Genomic DNA, 14,962 nt, shown 5'->3' with positions numbered 1-14,962 from the left:
CTGTCCTAATGTATTTTAACAACTCCAACCCCTCCTCTCCCTTAATATCAACATGCTCCAGAACATCAACCTCACTCATATTGTCATCACCATCATCAAGTTCCTTCTCATTGGTGAATACCGAAGAGAAGTATTCATTGAGGAACTCGCTCAATTCCACAGCCTCCAGGCACATCTTCCCACCTTTATCTCTAATCGGTCCTACCTTCACTCCTGTCATCCTTTTTTTCTTCACATAATTGAAGAATGCCTTGGGGTTTTCCTTTACCCAACGCACCATGGCCTTCTCATGCCCCCTTTTTGCTCTTTTCAGCCCCTTCTTAAGCTCCTTTCTTGCTTCCCTGTATTCCTTAATAGACCCATCTGATCCTTGCTTCCTAAACCTCATGTATGCTGCCTTCTTCTACCTGACTAGATTTTCCACCTCACTTGTCACCCATGGTTCCTTCACCCTACCATTCTTTATCCTCCTCACCAGGACAAATTTATCCCTAACATCCCGCAAGAGATCTCTAAACATCAACCACATGTCCATAGTACATTTCCCTGCAAAAACATCATCCCAATTCACACCCGCAAGTTTTAGCCTTATAGCCTCATAATTCGTCTTTCCCCAATTAAAAATTTTCCTGTCCTCTCTGATTCTATCTTTTTCCATGATAATGCTAAAGGCCAGGGAGCGGTGGTCACTGTCCCCCAGATGCTCACCCACTGAGAGATCTGTGACCTGACCCGGTTCATTACCTAGTACTAGATCTAGTATGGCATTCCCTCTGGTCAGCCTGTCCACATACTGTGACAGGAATCCGTCCTGGACACACTTAACAAACTCTGCCCCATCTAAACCCTTGGAACTAATCAGGTGCCAATCAATATCAGGGAAGTTAAAGTCACCCATGATAACAACCCTGTTATTTTTGCACCTTTCCAAAATCTGCCTCCCAATCTGCTCCTCTGTATCTCTGCTGCTACCAGGGGGCCTATAGAATACCCCCAATAGAGTAACTGCTCCTTTCCTGTTCCTGACTTCCACCCATATTGACTCAAAAGAGGATCCTGCTACATTACCCACCCTTTCTGTAGCTGTAATGGTATCCCTGACCAGTAATGCCACCCCTCCTCCTCTTTTTCTGCACTCCCTATCCCTTTTAAAGTACTGAAATCCAGGAATATTGAGAATCCATTCCTGCCCTGGTGACAGCCAAGTCTCTGTAATGGCCACTGCATCATAATTCCATGCATGTATCCAAGCTCTCAGTTCATCACCTTTGTTCCTGATGCTTCTTGCATTGAGGTACACACATTTCAGCCCTTCTACCTTACTGTCTTTACACCATTTATTCTGCTTCTCTTTCCTCAAAGCCTCTCTGTATGTTAGATCTAGCTTTACTCCATGCACTTCTTTCACTGCTCTATCGCTCTGGGTCCCATCCCCCATGCAAATTAGTTTAAACCCTCCCGAACCACGCTAACAAACCTACCTGCAAGGATATTGCTCCCCCTCGAGTTCAGGTGCAACCCATCCAATCTGTACAGGTCCCACCTTCCCCAGAAGAGATCCCAATGATCTAAAAGTCTAAAAGCCTGCTCCTTGCACCAACTCCTCAGCCACGCATTCAACTGCCATCTCCTCCAATTCTTACCATCACTGTCACATAGCACTGGCAGCAATCCTGAGAACGCCACCCTTGAGGTCTTGTTCTTCAGCCTTCTGCCTGGTTCCCGAAACTCACACTTCAGGCCCTCATCCTTCTTCCTGCCTATGTCGTTGGTCCCAACATGTATCACGACTTCTGGTTGCTTTCCCTCTCATACCAGGATGTCGTGCACCCGGTCAGAGACATCCCAGACCCTGGAACCCGGGAGGCAACAAACCATGCAGGTGTCCTTCTCACGTTCACAAAATCTCCTGTCTGCTCCCCTGACTATAGAGTCTCCAATGACGACAGCTCTCCTCTTCTCCGTCCCACCCTTCTGCACCACAGGGTCAGACTCAGTGCCGGAGGGCCTACCACCGTGGCTCACACTTGCTCGGTCGTCCCCGCCAACAGTATCCAGGATGGTAAACTTATTAATCAGGGAAATGGCTGCAGGGGTGCTCTGCACTACCTGTCTGCTCACCTACGCTTTCCCCCCTCTGACTGTCACCCAATGACCTGCTTCTGACAGCCTCGGTGTGACTACCTCCCTGTAGCTCTCATCTATGACTGCCTCATTCTCCCTTATGAGTCGAAGGTCATCCATCTGCTGCTCCAGATTCCTTACACTGTCTTCCAGATCGCCCAGCCGTATGCACTTCTGGCAGATGTGACTCTGTGGGAGAGGGGAGTTCCCCCAAGACTGCCACATCTCACATGAGAGGCACATCACCATCTCAGGAGACATTGTAAGAACTAACTGGGAACAAGTTCGTCCTCCGCCTCTTCTCGTCGAAGCCCCTCGAGTCAAAGCCTCAAAGCTCTACTCCTTCACTGGCCGCTTTCCACTGGCCACTTCGCTTGAGCTATCCCTCTACTTATCTGTTTGAGCTTTTGAAAATGTTTGGTCACTTGACCTCGACTGCCCGATCAGCAGCTTTCTGCTGAGTCTGAGCTATTCAAATCTTGATTGTTAAAACACTTAACTGTTTAAATATCATGAGACTTTATATCTAGAGAAAGTAATTAGATGCATGTTAGGATAAGGTAATTGAGAATGGTGGAGATAAACAACAATAATAGTAATTTGTGTACGCTCCAGAATTCCATAATGGGGATAGAAAATGAGAAAAGAAAAAAGGAGAAAACCCACCCAACCTACAAGGCCCGGGAAGAAGTCGATATCAATCCACGCAAGCCCCAAAGACTGCATAAGAAGCAATTATAAACTCCACCTGCCTGAATAAAAGGTAAAAATGGAAAGAATAATCTCTGTCTCCCTCTTCTGGATATACAACTCATTGCAGTCGGCATACGGCTCATTACAATTGCGTTGAAAACAACAGTTAATTAGAAACGACCTTCAGTTTTGAAAGTAACTTTCATAATATTAGATAAGGAAGAAAAACACGTCCAAAAAAATTCTTGAAATATTTGCTCAGGAGAAAAACAATCGCCATCTTTAAATTATTAAATCTATCTTTAAACCGTAAAGAAACCCGAATAATTACTTACAAATTCTTAGCAAAGGCATACAAAGAGAAAAAGCAATTAGTTCATTTAAATGCTACAAGCAGAAAAAAATTCTAGATGGCTGAAAGTTATCTAGTCTTTTGACAGTTCCCACATTAATCTTCTGAAGTTAAAACCATCTAAACCAGTCTATAACAGAGCCAAAAGTACGTTTTAAGGCAAAGACTTTCTATACCCATCAAATCTTCCGACCTCATCACTCCTTACGTCACGAGACAATCAAACAATTGTAAATCATTTAAACTTCAGGCTTCAGACTCTTTAGGGAGAGAATTAATAAAACGCAATGCTTCGGCTGGGTCCTCAAAAATACGAACCCCAGAATTTTTGACAAAAAGCCTCAATTTAGCTGGATATTGAAGAGATGGATGCAACTGTCTTTGATGAGCCGTACGCATTGCAGCAGTGAATCCAAAACGTTTCTGAACAATTTCACGTGGATAATCTTCGAAAAAACGAATCTCAGAGCACTGAAATTTGAACAACCTGTTTCCTTGCAAGCTTAATAGTACGGTCTTTGTGTCTGAAACGAAGGAAGCGTACAACGACATGCCTGTTTTTACTTTAATCCGAGAATTTTAAAGCACCAACCCTATGAGCCATTTCAATTTCTGGCGGTTCCACACAAGCCTCCAGAAATAACGATTGAAACATTTTAGCAAACTAGTCCAGTGTGTCGGCGGATTCCGATTCTCTTTTAATCCAACAATTCTAATATTGTTCCGACGAGAGCGAGCCTCCAAATCCATGATCCATTGTTGAGCCTTTCCCAGACCAGAAGAAGTATCAGCAGCATTTCGACTCACCTCTTTAAGATCAAGGCTCAAAGAGTCGATTTTTTTCCTCCAAAGGGAGAAATCTTTCTTTTAGTTTGGTTAATCCAATAACGATATAGCTGATTTGAGACTCTAATCTATTTACCCAGGGTGGCTCCTCTGAAGTCTTGACAGCTTTTTTCGGTTTACCGTTGCCTGCTTCAGAATTTCTTTTGGTGCTTCTTGTGTTAGACACAATTATAACTGTCACTCTACAAAATCCGACTGAATAAAGTTAAAATTTCAAAATTTGAGTCAGAAAAGGGAGAAATTAAAGGCGGACAGAAAGAAACTGTGTCTTACATGTCCACAAGCGGAAGGCGGAGTCTGAATAATTAAATACAAAACGTCTACCGCTAGTCTGCAGAGTCAGTTTACTAGACAGACCAACTTCTGAAGCAAGACCGAATGCAAGCAGGCGGCTCAGGTCTCGACAAGCAGTATGATGAAAAGAATGGAGTTAAATGCCGTCACAATGAAATAATAATGAAATGACACTTGCATTTTGACGAGCGCAATGGTCGATTCTTCTGTATGCCGATCCTTGGTTATGACACAATAAGTTCAGTTACTCAGCATTCAGGATGAGGTAGTCAATTGGAATAGGCATTGCCTTCCTGGAAGAAGCCAAGGAGGTGTAGTAGATAATTAAGTCTCTGACTGTCGGCCTGTAACTATTGGAGTGTCGCAGGGATCGATGGGTGCTGGGCCTATCGGTCTTTATCATCTATATCAATGATCTGGATAACAATATGGTTAATTGGATCAGCAAATTTACAGATGATACCAAAACTGGAAGTTTAGTGAACAGCGAGGAACGCTATCATGGCTTGCAGCTGACCAGCTGGAAAATGGGCTGAAAAATAGCAGATGCAATTCAATGCAGACACGTGGCAAGTGTTGCCCCATGGTAGAACCACACAGGGTAGATCTTGCACAGTGAACACAAAATAATCTGCAGATGCTGGGATCAAAGCAGCACTAACAACACGCTGGAGGAACTCAACAGGTCGGGCAGCATCCGTGGAAATGCTCAGTCAACGTTTCGGGCCGGAACCCTTCGTCAGGACTATAGAGGGAGGGGGCAGAGGCCCTATAAAGAAGGTGGGGGGAGGGTGGGAATGAGAAGGCTGGTAGATACCAGGTGAAAAACCAGTAAGGGGAAAGATAAAGGGGTGGGGGAGGGGAAGCAGGGAGGTGATAGGCAGGAAAGGTGAAGCAGGAATAGGGGAAAACACAATGGGTAGTAGAAGGAGGCGGAACCATGAGGGAGGTGATAGGCAGCTGGGGGAGGGGGCAGAGTGACATAGGGATAGAGGAAGGGAGGGCGAGGGAATTACCGGAAGTTGGAGAATTCTATGTTCATACCAAGGAGCTGGAGACTACCTAGATGGTATATGAGGTGTTGATCATACCCCTTGGTAATTACCGATAATTACAGCAGGTGCAAGAAGAAAAGGGTACGCTGAACCTGTAGTTTCCAGTGCTCCCCACCTGAACAGGCTTTTACAACTGAAACCAGATGTGCTGGAGACAAGCCAGAAATATAATTCCCAGAGTCAGATATAAATTCTAGAACGTGCAGGCGATTATCACTATTCCCTCTGATATCAACAGTTACGTGACAATACATTAAATACTCACCTCATTTTCTTGTGCACTGAAATGCCCCTCCTTTGTCAACATCCAGCCCAGTCTTTCAACCTTTTCTTCAATTGCTTGTTTCAGTCTGTCCCTGTAGAACTTTGTTAGCTGGTACAGTCGATATTCACCCCACTGTGCCAGGAAATCAGAGATTGTAGATTCTGTAGCTGTGAATATAAAACGGATAAGGTAGACATCAACTCGAATATCCCTCATCTCCACTGCTGTCACCTTACGCAGCAAACCAATCATGTCTCGAATCTTAGTGTTAACTACATTTAGCTACAAAACACGGATTTTCTCCTGATCTTTTAAAACCAACATAACAATGCTCTGGACATCAGTTTACCAGAAGGACCAGTTCCCCGGAGACCTACTCCCAAACCACCCTCTCATCCAGTTCAATTATGGCCAATAAATACTGGGGCTGTCAATGATTCTTGCTTCTCTGAGATACTCTCTTCATCCAAGCGACTACATTCCCTTAATTCACACCAAAGGAATTCTCTTAATCTGGACAGCTGCATTTCCTCCAATACACATCATACAAATCTTCGCTTCAGGTAGTACATTTCCTGTAGTGGGGTAACCGGTGCCTCACTACACCACATGTACCACACTCACATAATATTTTCTCCTCTCTGACCAACCCTCCAAGTGCATCTATTCCTTGGCGCACTTCCCTCCATCCCCGAGTAAATTTATAATAAATTTGAATGGCCTTGACAGAGTAGATGAGGAAAGGAAGTTTCCCATGGTGGGAGAGTCTGGGGCAAACAGGTACAGCCTCAGGATAAAGGGGCGCCCTGTCAAAACAGAGATGTGGAGAAATTTCTTTAGCCAAAGGATGGTGAATTTGTGGAATTTGTTGCCACATGCAGCTGTGGAGACCAGGTCGTTGGGTGTATTTAAGGCAGAGAGTGATAAGTTCTTGATTGGACATGGTATCAAAGGTTAAGGAGGAAAGGCTGAGAACTGGGGTTGAGGAGCAGGAAAAAAAGAGGATCAGCCATGATTGAATGCTGGAGCAGACTCGATGGGTAGATGGCCTAATTCTGCTCCTATATCTTATGATCTTATATTCCCCTTCATTGTCCAATGTACCAGCAATTCCGGTAGCATTTGCAAACGTACGAACGACATTGACAACTTTATCTGCCAAATCTTTAATACAGATAGCAAACAGTGGATCCAGCACCCATAGATACCACTGGTCACAAGCCAACAATCTGAGTAGTTTTCTATCATTAACATCTGATTCCTTTCACCTGGTCATTTTTGTATCCAGTTGTGCAGATTGTTCACAAGGAAATTAATCCTGGACTTGTATATGGTGACAGATGTATACTTTGATAATAAATTCACAGTGAATTTTGAATTTTTAATAAATGCAAAGGTCAGTGAATGTAACGGCTCAAGTCGGCAATGTGTGGAGGCAATTGTTAACATTTTGACGTCATTTGTTGCAGCACAGAACACACTTGCAGGGAGGTCTTTTGACAATTTGATAAGCTGGTTGGGCCAGTCAGAACAGCGTGTGCACTTCTAGTGACAATACAACCGGATGGATGTATTTGTACTGAAGAGGGTGCAGAAAAGATTCAGCAGGGTATTGCTTGTGACTGAATATTTCAATTACAGGAGATTGTATCGATTGTTTCTGATTCGGAGTTTCGGCCCAGACATTGATTATTCATTTCCCTCCATAGATGCTGCTTGACCTGCTGAAACCCTCCTGAATATGTGTGTTACCCGTTCTCGTTACCAAGTTGAAATGTCTTGGGATTCACATTAATCCTACCCCTGATGGCCTTCTTTCATTCGTGTTTGTCTCCTGCTAGTTTATATTCTTCAAAGACTCTGCGCCATTTCCGCATAGAAGGACCTAAAGCATCCTTTTAGAAAACTACGTTCACCATTTGTCCTCAGCCCAGACTTTGATTAGTGCATTAAAATATCCAAACAGACCACAATTTTCTCTGTAATGAGCTGTCTCCTGCTCCTGGGCCATTCTCAACACTGGTAATATTCTCAGCTCGGCTACCAAAAACAGATTCTGAAAACACCCTTCATCTCCATTCCACTGCAGCCCAGAAAACCAGTTGGAAATTAATGATTGTCCTTCCAAAACCCAAAATTCTCTGTTAACGCGCAATCTCTTAAATCCCAGAAATGCTTCAATTATCTGGCGGTGACTTTCAGAAATTAATGCTAGAGGTGTCTTCAATATCAGTGCCTGTCTAGAGGTGAAACAGACTTGACTGTTCTCGTCACATAGTCATAGTCATAGTCATACTTTATTGATTCCGGGGGAAATTGGTTTTTGTTACAGTTGCACCATAAATAATAAATAGTAATAAAACCATAAATAGTTAAATAGTAATATGTAAATTATGCCAGGAAATAAGTCCAGGACCAGCCTATTGGCTCAGGGTGTCTGACCCTCCAAGGGAGGAGTTGTAAAGTTTGATGGCCACAGGCAGGAATGACTTCCTATGACGCTCTGTATTGCATCTCGGTGGAATGAGTCTCTGGCTGAATGTACTCCTGTGCCCTACCAGTACCTTATGTAGTGGATGGGAGACATTGTCCAAGATGGCATGCAACTTGGACAGCATCCTCTTTTCAGACACCACCGTCAGAGAGTCCAGTTCCATCCCCACAACATCACTGGCCTTACGAATGAGTTTGTTGATTCTGTTGGTGTCTGCTACCCTCAGCCTGCTGCCCCAGCACACAACAGCAAACATGATAGCACTGGCCACCACAGACTCCACCACTTCCATCACTCACAAGAGCTAAGTAAGCCAATAATATTAAATCGGATAGCAACTGTTTCTTCAGATACAAAAAGTGTAAAAGAGAGTTAAGAGTGGATATGGAAATCAATATGTAGTGTGCATCAGTTTTCACAGTGGAAAACACCAGCAATATGGTGAAAGTTCCAGGTGTCAGGTGTCATAGAAACATAGAAACATAGAAAATAGGTGCAGAAGTAGGCCATTCAGCCCTTCGAGCCTGCACCGCCATTTATTATGATCATGGCTGATCATCCAACTCAGAACCCTGCACCAGCCTTCCTCCATACCCCCTGATCCCCATAGCCACAAGGGCCATATCTAACTCCCTCCTAAATATAGCCAATGAACTGGCCTCAACTGTTTCCTGTGGCAGAGAATTCCACAGATTCACCAATCTCTGTGTGAAGAAGTTTTTCCTAATCTTGGTCCTAAGAGGCTTCCCCTTTATCCTCAAACTGTGGCCCCTCGTTCTGGACTTCCCCAACATCGGGAACAATCTTCCTGCATCTAGCCTGTCCAATCCCTTTAGGATTTTATACGATTCAATCAGATCCCCCCTCAATCTTCTAAATTCCAACGAGTACAAGCCCAGTTCATCCAGTCTTCCTTCATATGAAAGTCCTGCCATCCCAGGAATCAATCTGGTGAACCTTCTTTGTACTCTCTCTATGGCAAGGGTGTCTTTCCTCAGATTAGGGGACCAAAACTGCACACAATACTCCAGGTGTGGTCTCACCAAGGCCTTGTACAACTGCAGTAGTACCTCCCTGCTCCTGTACTCGAATCCTCTCGCTATAAATGCCAGCATACCATTCGCCTTTTTCACCGCCTGCTGTACCTGCATGCCCACTTTCAATGACTGGTGTATAATGACACCCAGGTCTCGTTACACCTCCCCTTTTCCTAATCGGCCACCATTCAGATAATAATCTGTTTTCCTATTTTTGCCACCAAAGTGGATAACTTCACATTTATCCACATTAAATTGCATCTGCCATGAATTTGCCCACTCACTCAACCTATCCAAGTCACCCTGCATCCTCTTAGTATCCTCTTCACAGCTAACACTGCCGCTCAGCTTCGTGTCATCCGCAAACTTGGAGATGCTGCATTTAATTCCCTCATCTAAGTCATTAATATATATTGAAAACAACTGCGGTCCCAGCACTGAGCCTTGCGGTACCCCACTAGTCACTGCCTGCCATTCTGAAAAGGTCCCGTTTATTCCCACTCTTTGCTTCCTGTCTGCTAACCAATTCTCTATCCACATCAATACCTTACCCCCAATACCGTGTGCTTTAAGTTTGCACACTGATCTCCTGTGTGGGACCTTGTCAAAAGTCTTTTGAAAATTCAAATATACCACATCCACTGGTTCTCCCCTATCCACTCTACTAGTTACATCCTCAAAAAATTCTATGAGATTCGTCAGACATGATTTTCCTTTCACAAATCCATGCTGACTTTGTCCAATGATTTCACCGCTTTCCAAATGTGCTGTTATCACATCTTTGATAACTGACTCCAGCAGTTTCCCCACCACCGACGTAAGGTTAACCGGTCTATAATTCCCCGGTTTCTCTCTCCCTCCTTTTTTAAAAAGTGGGGTTACATTAGCCACCCTCCAATCCTCAGGAACTAGTCCAGAATCTAATGAGTTTTGAAAAATTATCACTAATGCATCCACTATTTCTTGGGCTACTTCCTTAAGCACTCTGGGATGCAGACCATCTGGCCCTGGGGATTTATCTGCCTTTAATCCCTTCAATTTACCTAACACCACTTCCCTACTAACATGTATTTCGCTCAGTTCCTCCATCTCACTGGACCCTCTGTCCCCTACTATTTCTGGAAGATTATTTATGTCCTCCTTAGTGAAGACAGAACCAAAGTAATTATTCAATTGGTCTGCCATGTCCTTGCTCCCCATAATCAATTCACCTGTTTCTGTCTGTAGGGGACCTACATTTGTCTTTACCAGTCTTTTCCTTTTTACATATCTATAAAAGCTTTTACAGTTATTAAGTGTATGAAATTATCATTAGTAACGAGAAGGGTCTTGAGAAAATGAAAGGTCTGAAAGTACAAAAGTCACCTGGACCAGATGTTGCACTTTCCAGAGTTCTGAAAGAAGTGGCTGAAGTAATCGTACAGGCATTAATAATGATTTTTCAAGAATCAATAGATTCTGGAATGGTTCCAGAAGTTTGTAAAATCCCAAATGTCCATTCCATGCTTCAAGAAGGGAGAGAGGCAGATGAAAGGAAACTATAGGCCAGTTTGTCTGACGTCAGTTGTTAGGAGGATGTTGCAGTCTATTACTAAGGATGTCTCAAAATACTTGGTGGCACATGATACAATAGGTAGTAGGTCATAGCTTTCTCAGCAAAATATCTTGCCTCACAGATCAATTGGAATTCTTTGAAGAAGGAACAAATAGACAATAGTGAATCAGTTGATAGTCTGTAGTTAGATTTTCACAAGGCCTTTAAAAAGATGCCACACGTGAGGCTGCATAATTAGCTACGAGCCCATTGTAATACAGGAATGAATCGAGAATGGATAAAACAGTAGTTGTTTGGCAAGGTGCAAAGAGTGCCAATAAAGGGAGCATTTTCTGGTTGGCTGTGTGGGTAGTGGTGTTCCCCAGCGGTCTGGGTTAGGTCTGGTTCTTTTTACGTTATACTGTATGTCATTAATTTGGATGACAGAATTTATGGTTTGCTGCAAATTTGCAGGCGATCTGAAGATAGTTGTGGGGGCAGAGATTTCGAGGAAGTGGAGATGTTACAGAAGGACTTTGACTGATTAGGAGAATAAATAAATAAATGGTAGATGGAGTACAGTGTTGGGAAGTGTACAGTAATGCAATTCATAAAAAAGAAATGAAAGTGTTGACTATTTTCTAAATGGAGAAAAAAATACAAGAAACTGAGGTGCAAAATAATTGGGAGTCCTTATGCAGGATTTGCTACGGTTAATTTGCAAGTTGAGTTTGTGGTGACTAGGCAAATACAATGTAGGCATTCATGTCAAGAGACGAGCATATCGAACCAAGGATATAATGAAGATTATTTATTTTAGAAAATGGTGAAGCCTCACTGGGAATATTGTGAGCAGTGTTGAGCCCCTCATCTTAGAAAAGCTATGCTGAAACTGGAGATGGTTGAAAGGAGGTTCACAAAAATAATTGCAGGATTGAACGGCTTGTCACATGAAGAGCATCTGATGGCCCTGGGCCTGTATTCACTAGAATTTAAAAGAATGACTGTGACCTCATTGAAACCAATCGAATGGTGAAAGGACTTTTTTAGATTGGTTGTGGAGAGGATGGCTGTAATGTTGGAAAAGTCTAAGACCAGCCTCAGAAGAGAATGGCGTCCTTTTAGAATACAGGTGAAGACGAATTTCTTTAGCCAGAGAGCAGTGGCTCTGTGGACTGGACAAAATCGCAAATCAACAACTTCTTCCTCCATCTCATTACCATAAGACCATATGACAAAGCAACAGAATTAGGCCATATGGTCCACCGAGACTGCTCGACCATTCAATCAAGGCTGATCTTTTTTTTAGTCTCATCCTCAACCCCAGTTCCCGGCCTTTCCCCATAACCTTTGTTGCCATGTCCAATAAAGAATCTATCAATGTCTGCCTTAAATAAAACCAAGAACGTGGCCTTGTCATGTGACCAGCAACAATCATTATCAATTGAGTCAGGTTTTATAAAAACAAACAAACATTTATTAAACTCTGCTCAAAAATAGCGAAATGTATTTACACGACTAACTTAATCAGAGGTTAACTGCTATACGGCAACTCTGGAACTGTTCTTACAACACGCAGGAATCTGCCTCCAGCGTGTTGTGAGTGTTGCTTTGATCCCAGCATCTGCAGATTATCTTGTGTTCTGGAACAGTTCTTAAAAGGGTAAATGCTAAAACAGTTCCAAAAGTGGTAAATTCGAACACAGTTCTTAGAATGGTAAATTTGAAAGTCCAAGACATTTATACAGTCAATTGGGAGAGACTTTCCTGAAGTAAAGAATTCCTTGAAGATGTTACGTTACTGCCGATCCCAGCAGGAATCTGCCTTGTCCGCAGGATTCACGACGATGGAAATGAAATGGTTTAAAGGAACTGACATTTTCCTCTGGAGAATAGACAGTGCACAATCCTTCCTGCTTTAGCAGAGGATATACCATAGAAACCATAGAAACTACAGCACAGAAACAGGCCTTTTGGCCCTTCTTGGCTGTGCCGAACCATTTTCTGCCTAGTCCCACTGACCTGCACACGGACCATATCCCTCCATACACCTCCCATCCATGTATCTGTCCAATTTATTCTTAAATGTTAAAAAAGAACCCACATTTACCACCTCTTCTGGCAGCTCATTCCATACTCCCACCACTCTCTGTGTGAAGAAGCCCCCCCTAATGTTCCCTTTAAACATTTCCCCCCTCACCCTAAACCTATGTCCTCTGGTTTTTTTCTCCCCTTGCCTCAGTGGAAAACGCCTGCTTGCATTCACTCTATCTATACCCATCATAATTTTATATACCTCTATCAAATCTCCCCTCATTCTTCTACGATCCAGGGAATAAAGTCCCAACCTATTCAACCTTTCTCTGTAACTGAGTTTCTCAAGTCCCGGCAACATCCTTGTAAACCTTCTCTGCACTCTTTCAACCTTATCTATATCCTTCCTGTAATTTGGTGACCAAAACTGAACACAATACTCCAGATTCAGCCTCACCAATGCCTTATACAACCTCAACATAACATTCCAGCTCTTATACTCAATACTTTGATTAATAAAGGCCAATGTACCAAAAGCTCTCTTTACAACCCTATCTACCTGTGACGCCACTTTTAGGGAATTTTGTATCTGTATTCCCAGATCCCTCTGTTCCACTGCACTCCTCAGTGCCTTACCATTAACCCTGTATGTTCTACGTTGATTTGTCCTTCCAACGTGCAATACCTCACACTTGTCAGTATTATACTCCATCTGCCAGTTTTTAGCCCATTTTTCCAGCAGGTCCAAGTCCCTCTGCAGGCTCTGAAAACCTTCCTCACTGTCTACTTCACTTCCAATCTTTGTATCATCAGCAAACTTGCTGATCCAATTTACCACATTATCATCCAGATCATTGATATAGATGACAAGTAACAATGGACCCAGCACTGATATCTCAAAATGCAGGTCACTATTTCTTGAACGAAGGTTCAATAGAGGTTGATCCTCTCCAAAACCACCAAACGACATCAGCTTTACTCGACTCATCGAATTCCTGTGCTTTGGTAAGGTCTTCACTCTCCAATACTACTTACGATAGAAAGTGGAACTCCACTTTAAAACGAAACTGCATCATAAGACAATTATGCAGCATAACGGAGTATCTGACGAATTAAACAACAAACTAAACTTAAAACTCAACTGGAAAAACTAACTGTGTCACACCAGAGGTCTCCCTTTATATACCTGGTGAGAACATGTCATCATGTGACCTCACATCGGCGGGGAAATTACACCATGTGACCTCCGCAAGACCATTACATCATGCTCATCAGATACTCAATTACACCATAGTCATAAGACAGACACAAAATACCCATGAGTTATGTAACAGCCTCCACAGCTGCAAGTTCCATAAATTCACCGCCCTTTGTCTAAAGAAATTTCTCCGTGTCTCATTTTTGAAAGGACGCCCCTCTATCCTGAGGCTGTACCCTCTTGTCCTAGACTCTCCCACCATGGGAGCCATCCTTTCCACGTCTTCTCTGTCTATGCCTTTCAACATAAGACCATAAGACCACAACATGTAGGAGCATAAGTAGGCCATTCAATCATGGGCTGATCCACTTCATCCAGTCATCCCCACAATCCTGCTTTCTCCTCATACCCTTTGATGCCCTGGCTAATCAGGAACCTATCTATCTCTGCCTTAAATGCACCCAATGACTTGGCCTCCACAGCCGCTCGTGGCAACAAATTCCATAGATTTACCACCCTCTGACTAAAGTAATTTCTCCGCATCTCAGTTCTAAAAGGACGCCCTTCAATCAGGCAGCGAATGGGAATAAAATTATCCTTTTCTGGTTGGTTGTCCCATGACGAGTGGTGTTCCACAGGGGTCGGTGTTCGGATCACGTCTTTTCCTGCTGTATATAAATGATTCAGATGATGAAATAGATGGCTTTGTTGCCAAGCTTGTTGCTCCTATAACGGAGTCTGTCTTGCCTCTGCACTCGGGTTCCGATCTTGAAATTTACCACATGTTCTCTTATTCCAATGTCTACAAACTGCAAGTGTGTAGAATGATCCACGGATCCAATGCCAGAATAAACAGTCTGTGATTCCTCATTTTATGTAAAAATTGGCAGGATACATATGGGGTGGGGGGATGGGGGCGGTAACGCTGCTTGACTCATGACTACCAGCCACTCGTCAAGCCATGAACGCTCTGCATGAAGAATGTGAGAAAATGATCCCCACTGAAACCACGGATGCTGAGGAAACTCTGTAAAGT

At 43.3% G+C, this 14,962-nt stretch overlaps 1 protein-coding gene across 3 annotated transcripts in view; it reads right to left on the bottom strand.

The window, feature by feature from the left end:
• The window catches only part of LOC134343793 (NACHT, LRR and PYD domains-containing protein 3-like), a 120,029-nt gene that overhangs the window by 45,560 nt on the left and 59,507 nt on the right, over positions 1-14,962 (bottom strand). For all 3 annotated transcript variants that reach the window (XM_063042528.1, XM_063042529.1, XM_063042530.1), the window contains one exon: positions 5,630-5,796. In XM_063042528.1, the coding sequence (XP_062898598.1) occupies positions 5,630-5,796 (167 nt within the window). The remainder of the gene's footprint in view (positions 1-5,629; positions 5,797-14,962) is intronic.

Source organism: Mobula hypostoma, chromosome 3 (genome assembly GCF_963921235.1).
Source record: "Mobula hypostoma chromosome 3, sMobHyp1.1, whole genome shotgun sequence".
Lineage (NCBI taxonomy): Eukaryota > Metazoa > Chordata > Chondrichthyes > Myliobatiformes > Myliobatidae > Mobula > Mobula hypostoma.
This window is presented reverse-complemented; position numbering and strand designations above follow the sequence as displayed.